The sequence below is a fragment of the Abramis brama genome, assembly GCF_963993115.1.
Source record: "Abramis brama genome assembly, chromosome: 10".
NCBI lineage: Eukaryota > Metazoa > Chordata > Actinopteri > Cypriniformes > Leuciscidae > Abramis > Abramis brama.
In genome coordinates, this window is record NC_139972.1 from 24,331,237 (window position 1) to 24,348,733 (window position 17,497).

General features: G+C 39.2%; 1 protein-coding gene across 1 annotated transcript in view; it reads left to right on the top strand.

Moving 5' to 3' along the window:
• Window positions 1-294: 294 nt before the first annotated feature.
• The window catches only part of dchs1a (dachsous cadherin-related 1a), a 104,548-nt gene continuing 87,345 nt past the window's right edge, over window positions 295-17,497 (top strand). The window contains exons 1-2 of the mRNA XM_084126972.1: window positions 295-1,163; window positions 11,322-13,130. Of these exons, the coding sequence (XP_083983098.1) occupies window positions 11,343-13,130 (1,788 nt within the window). The 5' untranslated portion in view covers window positions 295-1,163; window positions 11,322-11,342. The remainder of the gene's footprint in view (window positions 1,164-11,321; window positions 13,131-17,497) is intronic.

Below are 17,497 nucleotides of genomic sequence, written 5' to 3' on the forward strand. Positions count from 1 at the left end.
TTTTTCTTAATACATACTGAATGGGAAACCATCCAAGTAAGACTGCAGTGAGGTTTCCTATAGGAGGCTAAAATACATTTCTGATATGTATTGATAAAAATATTTGGAAAGGTGTTTTGCACCATAATGAAACTATTGAGTTCTGTACAGTACAAGGTCCTTATGAGTACTTTGCCTTTATCTGTGTCAGAGGGATTTATATGCAAACAGACAGTGATTTGTACTTTTTGTTGTCTCCTAGGATTGATGGGGTCAGAAAGTGATTCAAGGTTATGGCTCCAGCTCTGCAGCAGATGAAAGTAAACATCCTCCAGGGCGTTCGGCATGCTTCTCTTAGACAACCACCAGATGGGAGGAAGTTACATGACCTGACTGTTGTCTTGGCCTTCGCTCGCTCACTCTCACCCAGACCACATCGCAATTTGCAAACCTGTATGATAGTTTTCTCAAGATTACTTTTTTTTTTTTTTTTACACTTTTTTTTATATTTTTGTCATGTCATGACTGTGTATTATATAATATAGATTGCATGGTTTGAATTAATTATAAATCAGAGGGTGAACTAATTTATTCTAACTGGTAATATTTCTGAACAAATAAACAGTACTAAAAACAGTACTTTACATTTAGATTAAATTTAAAGAATATATAAATTCAATTCCTTCTGAAAAAGACTGGTGGCACCAAAGTCTGAGCAAACCACGTCACAATGTTTTGGCTCGCTGTCGCCCCTGTTCGGTGAAGTCACGCTATTACCACGCTCTTGCACGTGCTTTATGAATATTCACGCGGGAGTGGGACGGCTGGTGTCGAGTTTCACTCGAGGAGGTTGGGAGCGTGTGTTGGAAGTGTGGATTCTGGAGTTGGATGCTGTTGTCGAGGCTGACGGACTGATTTCATCCTGTCTGCTGCGCTCAGTTCGGAGGACAGAGCCCTTTTGAACTGGTGCAGCGTACTCTGAGCTTGACAACAACAGGGGAAATACAAAAAACTGGAAATATACTAGTGGAAGTTATTGTGGCACGCGAAAGTTAACTTGTGGGAAGATGGATATAATCTAAAACGGATTTTTTGAAACGACATTTCATTTTTGGGTGGTTTTCCTGCAGTTGAACGTTGAAACAGACTGGATCTCTCTCACTGAAAAGCACGAACAGATGAGTGTAAGTGTTTCATAGACATTGAACTGAGATTTGATATCACATAATTAAGCGACAAAACTACAACGCTTTCATCTTAGTCAACGCGCGCGATTATGGCAAGCCGTTTTAACATTTATTCCTTAAAAACTGACTAACGTTAGAAGCTATCTATCTTGATATCACTAATAGGCTACTTATATTTTGACTTAATAAATAGCCCAATAAGCCAATAGTTACCCAATCCATCTAATAAGCCACTTATTATTTTGGACACTATTTGGACAATACTCACTACTTATTAATTTGGACAGTTGGACTGTTCCATAACTATTCCAGTTTTACTGTTATAAATATCAGTATTAAATAAAGCAACTGTAACTGAAATTTGTTGAAAAACCTTAGTGTCTGATAGTGTAGAAGAGTAGGCCTATAGATAATGAATAGATAGGCTAACTAAAGAACAAGACCTCATGATTAGTTACTGGAAATAGGAACGGTCCGGTCAACAATTGGAATATGTTATTAGTACAGAAATTACAAGATTTTTGGTGCAATTGGACTACTTACTATTATTAAATTAATAGTAACTTAAAGATAGATAATCTAAGAATACATGTTAACACAGCTTGCCATAGTCGCTTGCAGTGTATGGGCTACTTTGTGGGCTAGAATGGAAGCATAGCATAATGTCAAATTTTGTCGCTGTGCATGTTGGGTACCTGTCATATACATTAACAAAGATTTCTGAATTTCTCATTGCAATAGACATTGAAATCACTGCGGTTATTGAGCATTGTCGTACGTTTAGAAGTCCATGGCCATGCATTTAGTTTTACTGCAGTGTTTCATGTGCAATCCAAAGCTTTGGTGAGACCATTGAGATGTCAAGGGAGAAGTTGTAACTCAGACTTGAGAAAATTGTTTGTTTGAGTAGGTCTACATTGCATTTGTTTTTGGGCTTAATACATCTTCGGGTCAGTTGTTTGCATCTATAGTTTAGATTTATGATGGTTATGGTGATTGTAAATTTTATTGTGGTTATTGTATGGTTATCGTAAATGTGTATATGATGGTTATTGTAATCTTTCTGAAGTGGACGTGCATGCATTGTTTTTGTTTCTTGTAGACGGGGTAGAAATGGAGGTTAGGCAACTCTAAAAATAAAAAAAAATTCTTGGAATGAATCAGACCTGCACCATACTGTTAGTAATGAATCAATGCAATTAATCTGACAATCTGTCATAATGCAGCTGATATTTATATCAATACTAAGTTAAGAGAGCTATTATATTTCTTAACCATGACTCACAATACACAGTAGAAGTCGGCTGGTTAAGAGATTTTCTGTGGTTCACTGCTGCAGTTTGACCACTGAGCTACAGTTATTTGTATATTCTGCACTGCTGTTTTTAATCTAGGCTTGTATTGGTGTAACCCATGTGCGGGCCGCAAAAGCCTCCCAAACGTTTTTTTCATTGAGGGGGTGATTTGTATTGCATAACTTTAGTTCTTTGCTTTTGAGAATGAATTAGAGAATACATAAAAGGCCAGAGGAGCAGCTGTGGCAGCCTGTGAAAACCTTGAGAGGTGAGCTTAATAAATCTCGCCTCCAGTCTATTGAAAACGGAAGGTTACTTATCAAACTAAAGAATAATCCCTACAAAATGAATGTATCTGGTTTCAAATTCAACAAATAAAAGTGTTGCATCCACTATATCACATACAACATTTCCAATTAAATTACAGTTTTAATGTATTTATTAATGCCACCCACAGCCTGACCTTTCTTGGCCAGTGTATCTCAGATAATATTTTTGGCAATGTGTTGGACCTCAGAGGAAATCAGTTGCAGAATAACAGGGGCAGATGTCCAGTGGTCATTTATTTAACTTGGTTGACACGGCATATAGATTTTCTCTCCTTGCAAGACATTCCTCTTAAATTGGTTGATCAGTGGAATTCTTTTGTTAGCCATAGAGAAGTGCTGTGCTTTTGTGTTGGTGACTGGCTGGGGTTCATCTAGACCGCATTCCAAATCTCCCTCTGAGGATGAGAATAATTAATATTCAACAAGATAATAAGGTTGTTTTCACTCATTCAGCTCAGTTGACTTCCATTTCTCTGGTTCGTTGGTTGCCAGTGTGATACTGCAGATATAAAGCTACTGTTTCCAACTCTCTCGTTGAATTTTGAGGCTATTAGATTATAACGCCCCGCCCATCACCATCCGTTTGCTGAACTCCACATGTTCGCACTCACGGTTTTGGGATCGATCCACAAGATTAGTCAGTCACATCCCAAGTTAATTCGTGTTTCAGTTTGTTCAGGTGAAGTCATGAGCTTGAAAATGAACCGTGTTCCTCACGCAAATAAGCAGACTGCATCAGGTTGTTTATAGTATAATGGTGTTTAAATAAGAACAACATGTTTGATTCAACAGCCACAATGAAACATTGAGAATCTAATAAATCAAAGATAAAACTAGAAGGCGACTGTGCTAGACAGGAAGTGTAGTTTATTCTGGAGCAAGCCGGGCTGAGGAAAGGTTTAGAGCTTGAACCGTTTTTTATTAGTTTCTAGACTAAGCGAAATGTATAAAGTTTGCTAAGAAAATAGCAGCAGAGTTGATGTCTGACCCTCAGACAGAGCAGAACCAGATCGAATGCTGAAGGGCTTTCAAGACATTCCAGGGATTATGTCACCAGACTCTCGTCCCAATGGACGATCGGTTAATTTCTCAGCTCCGTCCCTGACCTCGGACTGTCTCGGGTGAGCTGAGATCCATTCGGATGTTGGGGGAAAAAAGCGGGGTCGTTGCGCAGTCACACACTCACAACTTTACATCACTCTTGATCTCATCCTTTTGGCTCAGGAAACGATTCTCTGATGATCAGACAGTTCCAGTACCTCTTCTGTGGTGTAGTTAAACCCATCCTTACAGGTCTCTGGTGGAGCTCTAAAACCGTAAGCAGTTGCAGCATCTGGTCTCCAGAGTGGTGAGCAGAGATTGCATGCCAGAGGGCTCTTGCCCCTCGTCTGCATTTCTCATTAGGTTCTGAAGGGCGGTGTGTCTGTACACATGTCCTATAAAGCCATGTAGGGTCAGTTTGTGACCTTCTTGTATTTACTGAAAAAATGCCTTTGTGCCCTCCTGCTGGTTGCTTTTAAGGGGACTGCCACTGTAGTAAGTGTACAGTTTATGACAACTGTAATATGATAATGAATACCTGTAATTGGGATTTTGCATAGTTATACATGTTTGTTGCCCTTAGCATGCCTAATAATTATGGCATTATGACATTCATTGAAACACAGAGATGGGAGATCATGCTGTGCACACACAAACATTCAAGAGCACAGAAACTTATCAACGCTGCCCTGCAACTTTTATTTAAGGTATAGCTCACCCTAAAATGAAAATTATGTCAGTCATTTACTCATTATTTTAAAGCATCATTTACTCACCCTGGTGCTGTTCTAATGCCTTATTCCTTGTCTTTTTCGGACCACAAAAGGAGAATAAAAAAAGAAGAAGATGTCTTTCAAACGCTCCCGTGTGTATCTGTGTAAGCACTCGGTGAAGAGCGTCATTGATGTATATTTACAAGTTTCTGAAGCACTGATCAGTGTACCCAATCACAGACATATTTGATGAGTGCGTGAGCACAATGGCCAATCAGAGGCGTTTGCGATTCCACTCAACAGCGCTCAAAGTGTCATTTCAGTTTCAGCGTCATTTCAGTTTCCCAATTTCAGTACCAACTTGGTACAGCAACAACACTACAACACTATTATAGGCCATCTCTTATGAATTATTATGACTTCATATGATTCTCTAATTAATTCCTTGTTGAAAAGTCACTTTCACCATGAAATATATAAGGTTTCAGAAGTAAAATGGTTTGTGAATGTTGTTTTGTGTTGATTTCTGTGGAATTCTGCAGATTTGCCCCCAAAATCAGTGTAAAAAAATCTGAAGACAATGTATTTTGTAGCTGTCTTTCCAAGAGACAAAGACTTAGCCTAAGATAGTACATAAACATAAAATGGATAACTGTCAAAGTAGCATTTGTAATAGGCGTAACTTGAATCTCCTGAGGGACAGAGGAAGACAAAATATTGCGGCTATGGCTTGTACGTCTCAACCTGATATGGATGTGTTTGACTGTGGGTTCAACAACTCAAATATATATGGTTCTCCATATGGCAACAGGCATACCGGACATGATACCTCTCTTTGAAACGATCCGCAAATGGGATGGTACAGTCTGTGTTCAGTTAAAACTACACATAGTAAATTTCATAAACTCTGTACTGAACTCCTCTGCTGAAGCCAGATGTTTCCAATTTCGCACCGTAACCGAAGCTGTATCAGCTGGTGTCATGTTCAAAGGACCCAGCAGCACGTGTGGTTCTTTGTTTTCTTCAGCGTGCCGACCTCTTCCACAAACATTTCCACAAACACACTCAGCAGGTTGGAGGGTGTGGGAAAAAGATGGTCCCCTGAAGCCAGAACATCCTAAATGCTGGCCAAACCACGGCTGATAGGGCCTTGTTTTTTTCCCCCATGGCTCAAATGTATCTGATGTAGATTAGCAGTGCATATATCTGAGGCCTGCAGGTGGTTTTCTTCTTTCCCACCAGCTCCTGTGGTGCACATCTACTATGGCTTATGTTGGACTACTGTACTGAGAACTTGGGATCAGCTCAACCATTGAGTAAAGGGATGGTGGCACAAAATGCAGTGTTTCCCACAGGATTTTGTGAATCCGTGGTGGGTGGACCTTGGTACCTCTAGGGGGGTCCGGGGGCTATTATGCCCCCCGTATAATTTTTTTGTAAAATATTTTGTAAAAAATTTATTTAATTCATCAATCTGGCGCACTTTGGTAGTTCAAAATTAAGAGCTCCTACCCATATTTAGTGTGCAAATTGAACAAAGAAAAAGTAATTGACTTGTACCTGAACTTTAAAAGGAGTCTCAACCCTTTTTTTAGTTGTGATATTGTATCAGTCTACATTACACTACATAGGAATAATATTATAACTTATTATCATTATTATGACAGTAATAGCCATACATTGTAAAACAAATGCACTGAAAAATAAATGAAACTTTCATAATTGGTTTTGTCCAAAGTTCTATACTTGAAAGAGTTAAACACGTGAGCACGGAAACTGCCGTCAAAAGTCAAGCTTTTATTTTGGCGGAAAACAAGTTTACAAACGCGTCTCATTACAACTCTAGTGAAATGCTGCAATCGTCAACTATGCAAATGTGAAAAAAATGCGTAACTGGTGCCTGCTGCGTTTCCAAATGCACGCTAAACTCAGCACATGCACAGATAGAGTTCACTGCATTCATTCACTGTGAACTGAGACGCCGAGCTGATCACGTGCTGATCGCGTGAGGGAAGTGCACACTTCTCTTTGCGCAGCGCAAACTTTTTAAAAGGACACAAAGCCTTATCGCACTTTCGATTTTAGTTTGTTTGAGAGCAATGGCGGCCGCCACAAATAAATCAATGTATGGGAATCACTGAAATGCATTTTATGAATCCCATCAGCATTTTCAAAGTATTTTGATTGTTTGATTCGCCTTAATGATTCTGGTTCCTTAATGGCTATATTCACGATTCTTATAGTATTTGCAAGGAATAGATATTTCCACTTTTTTTTTTTTTAAAAAGTAAACCTTAAAAAAAAAAAAAAAGACTAATTTGTTTTGGAATTGGAGTGTACTGGTTCTGCTGTATGTTTTTGGCTTTAGAAAAGAATCAACTCATTAGACTTATTTGTTTTTTAATCGGACTACACAGGTTGCACTATTTGTATTTTATTAACTAAAAAGAGTCATTCGTTTGGGAGTCGGTTCCTGCATTATAATTATCATTGTTTTATAAAGATCCGGTTCTGAATAGGAATCGGTTCTTGGTTCCCAACCCTAGTTGTAGGCGCAGTGTGTGCGTGGGTGGTGTTTGCAGATTTTTAAGATACTCCATTATTGTAGATAAGTGCTTCAACATGAGGCTTCTCTTGCCAAGTCTCACTGGATCCGAGTGATTTTCTCAAACACCCAGAAGTTGTATTGGAATTGATCACGATTGGCCAGGTTGGTTGTTTTCTTTGATTTCTTTTGGTTATCTTGTAAAAGCAATAAAATATTAGGAAAATAATCCCAGTGTGACAGCATGTTTGCTTGAGATCAAATGATAGTCAACGTGAAGTTCATTTGGCCCAGCACTAAACATGCTTTAAAATGGAAATATTTGAGTTGCCCAATGTTGAGATTGATTGTGTTACTTTATGGCTGCTTAGGGTTACTTTTTTAGGTCGTTTTGGCTTTCAGGGTCTTTTCTCACTCATCATTTACACTGAAGGGGCCAATATACTGTATTGTCTTTACCTCATTCGCCCTCTCAATCTAACCAAAATGAACTTTAGAAAAAACATAATTCTTTAAAGCCGTGTTTGCAGTCATTACAGTCTTCCAGCGTGAGTGTTGTTTGAGGTGTCGTGAGCAACGTGGACTTCTTCCACTGGTTGGGAAAACGTTTTGGACATCGAGTGATAGATGATCAGTGTTGGTCTGGCCAGCTGTGGTTGTTTTCATCCCCAGCGTCTTGGCCAAAGTGGTTTCAGTGTTTAACAGAGCAGCTTCTTTGGGATTGTTTAACTCCAGTTTTCTGCTCTGTCAGATCTTTGGAACCGTTGTGTGGAATGAAAGTTCTGGCTAATGGAGGAAGGCTGCAACACTTGCTCAGAAATATTAGTGGTCTAGATACCCACAAATCTGCTATCTTCTATTCTTTGGAATGGAAGATATATATATATATATATATATATATATATATATATTTTTTTTTTTTTTTAAGTACAAAACTGCCCTGAGGTGCTTGGAATCAGCAGGTGTGAACAGCTTGTAAACCATTATTAAATGTCATTGTGGAAATTCTTTAAATTAGATAGGGCAGACTTATTTTCACTTCATCTGTGTCAGATTTTGTCAAGGGATAGACTGTGCCTTGCACACAAAGTGTTTTCTTTTTTCTTCAAATGGGCCATTTTCTATAATTAAACCATGAGCCCTTTGTCATATTAAGTGGTCTGGGTTAAACACATGACCCAGAGCGCTGGAAAGATGCCCAAAGATGGAAAGTCAGAAACAGTGATGTAACACCTCTAACATGCTATTATAAAAGTAGCAAAATATTAAGATATATGGCCAACGTCTTGAATGGTTTGATCTGTATACACCCTACAATATAAATATGGTTTATGAATAATACGTTATAGTCAACCTTTATATTTAGATTTACGAGGACAGAGAAATACTCTTGGATTCAGAGGCATTAAATGCAAGAATAAGAAACTTATCTTGGACAAAATAGCAGTTGTCTAGGTTCGTTTGCTGTGGTACATGTCCAGCCCTTTGGAGGGCTGCTCCAGCCGTTAGTAAAAGTGGCAGTGCCCGTTGAACACATCTGTGTAACTTTCTTTCAGCCTTTGACAATGTTTTGGACATTGCCTCAATGTCTGGAGAACAAACCTATACATCATAGCTAACTTTCTGCATTTTTAGCTTTTCAAAATACATCACTTGATGATTTATAAGCTGTTTTTCTCATGGGGACCATAAAATGTCCCCACAAGGACAGGGATTTCGGATATTGCCATCTATGTGGGGATATTTTGTCCCCATAACGTAGGGTTTACCCGGACCACACACACACACAGACTTATGGTCGTTGTATTTAGAGGTTTGGTGCACATAATCTACGTTGGAGGTATTTTGTGTGTGTGTGTGTGTGTGTGTGTGTGTGTGTGTGCTTGCCTGTACTTTCTTAAACATACGAGAGTGTTCCTGCTCGTGTGTGTGTGTGTGTTTCTCAGTCCCTGTGATGCTGACAGACTGAAATTAGCTTTGGATTCCCATATGCACAGGGCAGGCTTCCAGCAGACCCCAATTACAATGCAGCAAAGCCAGAGAGGGTGCAGGGCAGACTGTGTGGAGCCCTCCTGGTCTGCTCCGTCGCTCAGGCACACACACACACTACACACTGTCACTACCACAGACTTGACAGACTACCGCAATGAGGCGCACAGCACGCACTGATCTGACTCACACACACTGGCACTTACACACACTTTTATATGGACACCTGCATCATCAGACTCATTCACACACATTTTAGATTAACCACATGTGCAGCTGTGTGCAAGAATCAACACCACCAGTTATTCTGAAGTTAATCGAGTTAAACCTACACACACATTGAGACATACTTACCTACTTAAAACAAATACCCTGTGGGGTATAAAGTGAAAAGAATTAGCATTAGAATTTTGCAGAAGGGAAAAAATATATAGCTGGAGTCCACCACCGGAGGGAGCCTGTCTGATTCCTACAGTATGACAGAGCAAAAGTATTTCCTGTGAATCTGTTTTTATTTACTTTATGAAAACATGTGAAATTCTGTGGTTTATAGTAAAGAATTTTGCAGTGATTGAGAATGACATGATTATTTTCCTTGGCCTGAAATTGAATTTTGTGGCTTTTGGTAGTAATGCAGATGGTGACAGGCTCATCTTAAAACTGCTCATCATCTCTCTCTCTCTCTCTCTCTCTCTCTCTCTCTCTCTCTCTCTCTCTCTCTCTCTCTCTCTCTCTCTCTCTCTCTCTCTCTCTCTCATTCTCTCTCTCTCTCTCTCTCTCTCTCTCTCTCTCTCTCTCTCTCTCTCTCTCTCTCTATATATATATATATATATATATATATATATATATATATATACGTATATACACGTATAAGCACATGAGGACAAATAGGAGGGTGTATTTGTATACAAATATATACTGTATACACACACAAACACACACATAGTAGTTTGAAATTATGCAGCTTTTGAAAACAAGTGTGCATAAAGTCCTTAATGTGTGTGTTTAAATCTAAAAGGCACTGGTAATCTCTGTCTAGCTTACTTTTGAAAATAAAGGGGGTCAATGTGATTTACAGTGTTGCATCTTTGGATGTGAATACAATTTTCCTGTAGTACTTTTATTCCACAAAAGGAACCAGAAAACCACTCAATTCATTATTCCTCGGATAATAAGCTCTCAGTCATAACTTTCGAAATTTCATCTCCTTTCTTTGCAGATCCTTAATACTTGAAAAGCTGGCCTAGATGAGTCAAGTTCCTCTAACAAGCATACATACATATTTAAGCTGTGTCTTGAATGTTTATAATTCATTTGGACCCAGAAAGATCCTACTCCAGGAATCATCTATAAAAGATTTTGTTTCATAATTTCAGCAATAAGGTCGTCATAGTTTGCAGGTCCACAAGCTACAATTTTATGGATGAGGAATTGCTAATTTAAAAAGGAGCTGGAGGAACACTCAGAGGAGACCTTTGTGGTTTTAATATATTAGAATTGGCCCACCAGCGTTTTTCTAGCTTCATTTTGTGCATTAGTGTTGGCATTAATATACGACAGGGTTAAAACTGAGTTGGCTTTAAAGGGTACTCTTGGCTCTCTTTTGCATCAATGTGGGTTGCAGTTGTATAGTTTTACTAAAAAAGGGGGGCTCATGTTAGCCACAGTCTCTATTTTAAGCTCCTGTCCATCACTGCACTGATATTTTGCTGTAGGAGGACATTCCTTAAGTTTACACCCCAAAAGAAATGAGAGTTGATGTAGTGAGTATTTCAATGAGGGTTTCAAGCTTGGATCTCTCTAACATACATGCCAAAATTGACTAAAATAATCAATATAACAGGATGAAATATTGACTCAATTCAAAGGATATGTTCATCAAAAGACACAAACTATGACTTAAAACAATAAGACTGTGATTTCTTTTTTTTTTTTTTTTTTTGAATACAGACTAGAGAAGCTTTTCGCATAAGCTGCAGCAATAACGTCTTGACTTATTAGCTGACAGTAAGGTGCAGGAACAATGTGTGCACATGGTGTGCTGCTGCATTATTAAAAAAGAACCCATGCAACATGTGGAAAGCCACTTAAGCATTCTTGTCATAACTGTAACCGAGCCTGCTTTTGTAATCCATCTTTCTGTAATGCATGCTGCTTCTTTTTTTGATAATGTTGGACTGTTTTCTCTTAGTTCACTTATGCTTGTTTCTCTAACTAATGTCCTTTTCCATTTGTCCTGTCAGGTTTTTTAAGAAGAATTTTCAATGAAGAGAGAAGGAAGGACAATTATGGATCCATTGCATCAAAACAGGACTTTGAAGTGGTGGATATTGGTGATCCTCTATGTGGCACTACACCTCATGACCATCCAATCATCTATGGCGCCAGGAACATTGCAGCTCCAACTAGATGAGGAACAGCCTGCAGGAACTGTAGTAGGTGACATCAGTGCTGGCCTCCCACCTGACATGATTGCAACCCACTATTTCATCTCAGATCATCAGGGTACAGGTGTTGGCATCGATCTGGATATCGACGAGAGTACAGGGATCATAAAAACAGCAAAGGTCTTGGACCGAGAAGTACGTGACCGTTACAGCTTCATAGCAGTAACCATGACCGGTATAACAGTAGAAGTCACCATCTTAGTCAATGACATCAATGATCACGCACCAATGTTCCCCAGAAAAAGAGCCACGTTTAAAATCCCAGAGCAGACAACCATAGGCACCAAGTTTCCTCTTGATCCGGCTGTGGATGCAGATGAGGACCAGCTCACTACGCAAGGTTACATCATAACGGATGGAAATGTAGGACAAGCTTTTCTTCTTGAAACCAAACGAGGATCCAACAAAGTCCTTTACTTGGATTTGGTGGTCAATGCGGTTTTGGACAGAGAGACAAGATCTTCGTATACACTACTCTTGGAAGCATTTGATGGTGGTTCACCCAAGAGGACAGGACAGATGATCCTGGACGTGACTGTGCAGGACATCAACGACAACGCCCCAGTCTTCAACCAGAGTCGCTACCATGCAATGATCTCCGAGAACCTTCAACCTGGGAACAATATACTGCAGGTGTTTGCTTCAGATGCCGATGAAGGTGACAATGGGTTGGTTCTTTATGACATCAACAGAAGACAGAGTGATCCTGATCGCTACTTTGTCATTGACTCTCGAACTGGAGTTATCACTCTGAACAAGCCTTTGGATTTTGAGATGAGAAGAGTTCATGAGCTTGTGATACAGGCTCGGGACAATGCCAGTCAACCAGAAATCACCAATGCCTTTGTGACCATCCAGGTGCGAGACTACAACGACAACCAGCCCACCATGACCATCATCTTCCTCAGTGAGGATGGTTCTCCACGCATCTCTGAAGGAGCACAGCCAGGCCAGTATGTGGCTAGGATTTCAGTCACGGACCCTGATTATGGAGAATATGCCAATGTGAATGTATCTTTGGAGGGGGGCGATGGAAAGTTTGCTTTGACCACCAAAGACAGCATAATTTATCTCATCTGCGTTGATAAGATACTTGATCGTGAGGAGCAAGACCACTATGAACTCCGAGTCATGGCCACAGATTCTGGCACCCCTCCATTACGGGCAGAGTCTTCATTTACCATTCAGGTCACAGATGTTAATGACAACCCACCTTTGTTTGACCAGCAGGAATACACCCAGGTTATTCCAGAGGTGGCCTTTCCGGGAAGTTTTGTTGTACAGGTTACAGCACGGGACAAAGACCAGGGGCCCAATGGGGATGTTCAGTACAGCATCCTACAGACTGAAGGAACTCATTCAGATTGGTTCAGTGTTGACACAATTACTGGTATTGTCACCACCCTGACCCAGCTTGATTATGAAACTGACCCTATACCGAGTGTAACTGTTGTTGCAACTGACAGGGGTCGACCGCCACTGTCTTCTACAGCAGTGGTCAAAGTGATCCTACAGGATATTAATGATAACGAACCTGTGTTTGGCAGCAAGTTCTACAATGCATCCATCAAGGAGAACGCCGCAGCAGGGACCTGTTTCATGGAGGTAGGACTATCATTTCTTTGTCTTCAAATGCTGAATTTGTATTATACTGATTAATATGCAAAATTTGGGGGCTTTTTAAAGAATGACCTGTGTGAAAACCCCAATGTGGAATGACTTGTATATATTTAAGACATATTGCTAGAGTGCTCTTTTAAAGTGTGTAAAATGAGTAAATGGAAACAGTCGTTTTAGGAAATTGACTTGGAAACCAGCATGATGAATTGTAAGATATTGAAGAGTGAGCTTAAGTAAGCTTTGTTTGGGTTGGACTACTTCAGTAGGGAGTTACTCTCCTCAGGCTGTGGGAGATTGTTTTTTACTAGCTGTTCTTACTTACACTTCTCAATGGTTTTCACTATATTGCATAAGGTGGTTCAGATAAGTGCACATTTAAAGGCAAAAGACTTCTGGTTCTGGTATTTACAAAGAACCGGTTCTAGATTCACAACCTAACTTTTCATGTGAAAATGACATTGGATAAAGTGTGAGGGGTCATTTGAGGTTTGGACTTTGGTCTCATCTGGCCAAGAATTCTTAGTCCCTGTTGTCTGCTTACTATAAAAGGCACATTCTACGTTTTATCAATGTCTGTACAGGGACTTCAAGGTTTTTTCTAATAAGTTTCTCCACAGGCAAATACAAAGCTCGTAATACATTTCCTAGTAAATCAAAACGTGTAATTTCACATGGTCACATATCAAGTGAAGGCACATTAATGCTTTCTCTGTGGTGGATTTGTGCTGGCGGGGGTTGAGACACACTCCAGCGAGCTGACAGAGGGCCCAGCAGACGGGAACTTGGCTCTGGGGTTTCTCCGGAGAGAGGGAGGATCGTGCCTGGGAGAGATTTTGGGACTGACTGACTGCTTTCTGCTACAGAGTGGGAATAGGAGCTGCATAGGGTCAAGTGGGAGGTCTGGGAGTAAAATTAGAAGTTTATAGTGGTATTACTTAAGTTCGGAATTAGGAATCGGATCAGCAGCACTCAGGTCTACAAATCAAGTGCAAATCAAATCTGATTGTGGCTCCTGTCTTGCTGTCAGTTTCCATCCTCATTCAATGAGTGCAAATGGTTCACAGACAGTTGCGAAAAGACTTGAGTTTTCAACATAAGAACAAAATAAGGAGTTACTAAGTCTATCCTTACAACCATCAAAGCAAACTTGCCAAGGACGAGGTCCAAACCAACTGTCTCTCAGGCTGTGGCACAAATGACTGCTGTAGATGGGAGCTGGCATGCCACTCAAGAGCAGTTGGGAGTTTGATGATGCACAGACTGCAGAAATCACTGCCAAATCCACATCCAAGCATCACAGCACGGCACTTGATGAGTTGCTTTTTTCCCTTCATCATAGATCCCTGTGCACAGAGTTCCCACCGCCTCCCTTTTTCTGAATCAAAGCTTCTGTCCAAATGCCATTACAATGGGTCTATTGTGATCATTCATTTAACATCTGAACCGAGCTTGATTTCATTTTTTCCAGTGTATCCCTCAGCAGAGCATGATTAGTTTAATGTGTACTGGCACTGGTGGTTTACTACATTTACATTTTTTGTCACTTTGCTTGTGCGTCACTGCCGTTGGGCTGAGGAATAATTAAATTGGTTTTATTTCTCTTTTGGTGGAATTTCCACTCTTTGTAGTGTGAAAACTCTAGCTACTCTCTCCAGTTTTGTTTTAACCGCAAAGATAACACGCAAAAGACTTATAAAATTATAAGACATGTTACTAAATTCTTAAAATGACCATAACCCTGCTTTCAATTATTACTCTATTATTTATAAGGCATAAAACTGAGTTGATAATCAGTGTTGGGTTGGGCAGGGTTTTTATAGTTTATAATTTTAATTAATGTTTTTATCAAGTCAGTTTTATTTCATTTTATTTTAAATTTGTCTCCAAGTTACTTTTCATTAGTTTTCATGACATCATTGTTAGTTTTATAGTTTTATACTTAATATGTTTAGTATTTATTTTAGTTTCAGAATTTTAGGGCTGCCAAAGTTAATGTGCTAACTTGTATCATTCAAAAATGTTTAAATTTAAGTTTCTCAGCACTTTCTAGTGTTATTTGTATCTAGTAGCATTTTCATGTTTAATGGAGGCGCGTTAGGCCTATACATTTTTATAATATATTGTGTATCCAAAACTAAAATTATTTTTATCTTGTTTTAGTTATTATGCTAGTTTTTGTTTTTATTTATTATATCATGTAGAATATTTTCTTATGTTTTGTGCTGTAATAATTACTACAAATTTTACAAACTTTTTTCAACAGTCATTTCATCAACCGGAGGTAATTTATTAATACCTAAATATTGCTCCCAGCTGGTATCATTCCAAATCCCAAATCTTGGTAACTATCTATCCATCCCTGCTATTGTGTGATATTGTGAACCCTCTAACCGTTTGGAAAGTTTGGAGCTGTAATGGAGGACCCAGATGAAAGGCTTCTCTTTGGTACATGCGTAAGAATGGCTTGAACTCAGCTGCTGTTTTGTCTCTTCTGCAAGGACACTTCACTTTTTTAGGCTATTCACAACACACTCCAACTGTGGTCTTGGACATGTTCACCACCGGGATGACGACAGTTTTTCACTCTGTGTGAGGCAGCTGCATAATTGGTACATCTAGTCAAGTCTCCTTTTTCTTCATGATTTGAATTGAGAGAGCTGTGAAAAAGATGGAGTGTGGTTGCTCCACAGGTCTCCACAGCACAATAAGGCAGGAAAGGCCTTTGTCCCATTCAGATTCATTGAACGCCTTGAACAATCATCTGTTAGCATAGTCTTGTTAGCGCTGCATTTGATTTCTAAAGCCATTTTTCTCTTTTTTCATTGAAACACTCATCTTTGTGCTTGTTTGTTCTATTTTTCATGACTGTATAATGGGCTCAAGCAAACACTACTGTTCTCATGCACAGTAGGGCTGGGAGATATATTGAATATTTATTTACAATATATAAGCTGTGATTTTGCAGGTGTTATAAAATTAAACAATATTATGATTGCAATGATTTTATTGCACTTTTTGTTTGGCCATTATTTTTCCTAAAGACCACTCAACCCTCTACGCACTCCTTGACAATAGAATCCCCATTGGATAGTACATTTTTTAGTTTACTCGCCAGACTGATCATTTAATGATAGAACTCTAAAACTAAAACTTGGTAACCATGTAGGCCTATTTGTCATTTTAACTGAATTTGCGTGTGTGTGAGAAACACAGCACTCTCAGCAAAGCGACGGCGGGTAGTGCGCCTTCACACTAGAGTTTACGGTACGTCAAATACGGTACGCATCCATCAAGATTAATTGAATTACTACTGTAGTACAGATCGCTTGACGGAGAGCAAAACTCTCAAGCACTCAGTCAGTGTTCAGTAAGTGAAAATATATCTATGCTAAACTTATACTTAGCCTCTAACATACACTGGCGAGTAAAATCTAAGAATTTATTAGCCAATGGCTAATGAAAGACATTTAGTAGCCCAGAGTGAAGATAAAGTCACAAATGTGAGTGACTTGCTACTTTAGATTAGTTTCACAATTCTTTTTCTCATGATTCATAAGTATGAGAGGCATATTTAATAGGCCTAAATCTCAGATTTAAACTTCAGTAGCAAAAACAATGTTAGAATTGGTACATTTCAGAGAATAGATTAAGCAAATCAATGAATCAACTCTGAATTGTTACAAAGAATCTGTGAATTTCAGTGAATCGATCCAAAATCTGGTTCCAGCTTCGTTCCAGAGTTACTGCCTTTAAAAATGTTTATGGAAACATCCGTGTGGCATTTGTCATATATCAAAATGTTATAAATAGGTATGTGTGTGTAATTATGGAATTTTCCTTCCTGTGTTCAATCAGTAAAGAACATTGTGTAAAACTTTATTTTTAACTAGATTTTTTTACTGTTTTGAGCTTGGCTACGATGTCTGGTTGAAATTTAAATTAAAATTATTATTCCTCGGATTCCTCTGAGGTTTAATGGCAAACGTTAACTTGACTTTTAGGGATGTTCTTCCTTCCTCATGGGGAGCTGTGTACCTCCACAGCTTCTTATCTGATCTAACTTCACAGCTCATTAAGAGGGTGTCAGTACAACCACACCACCCCCTACCTTCTTAGAGAGATCTGTCAACACTGGAGGCTCTTTAAGAACTTGAGAGGAGTCTGAATATTTGAGCCAAACCAAAATATTTTGGCATTTGCCCGTTTCAGAGCTTTGAGTACAACTTGTGCGTCTATCAGTTTTCCCTTTAGCCTCAAAGACGTTTCCTGTCTCAGTCGTTTCTTGGCAACTCTCAGCTGGAAGTGAACTCCAAGTCCTGCAATGTCCTTGAAAAGACATCACTGATATTGTT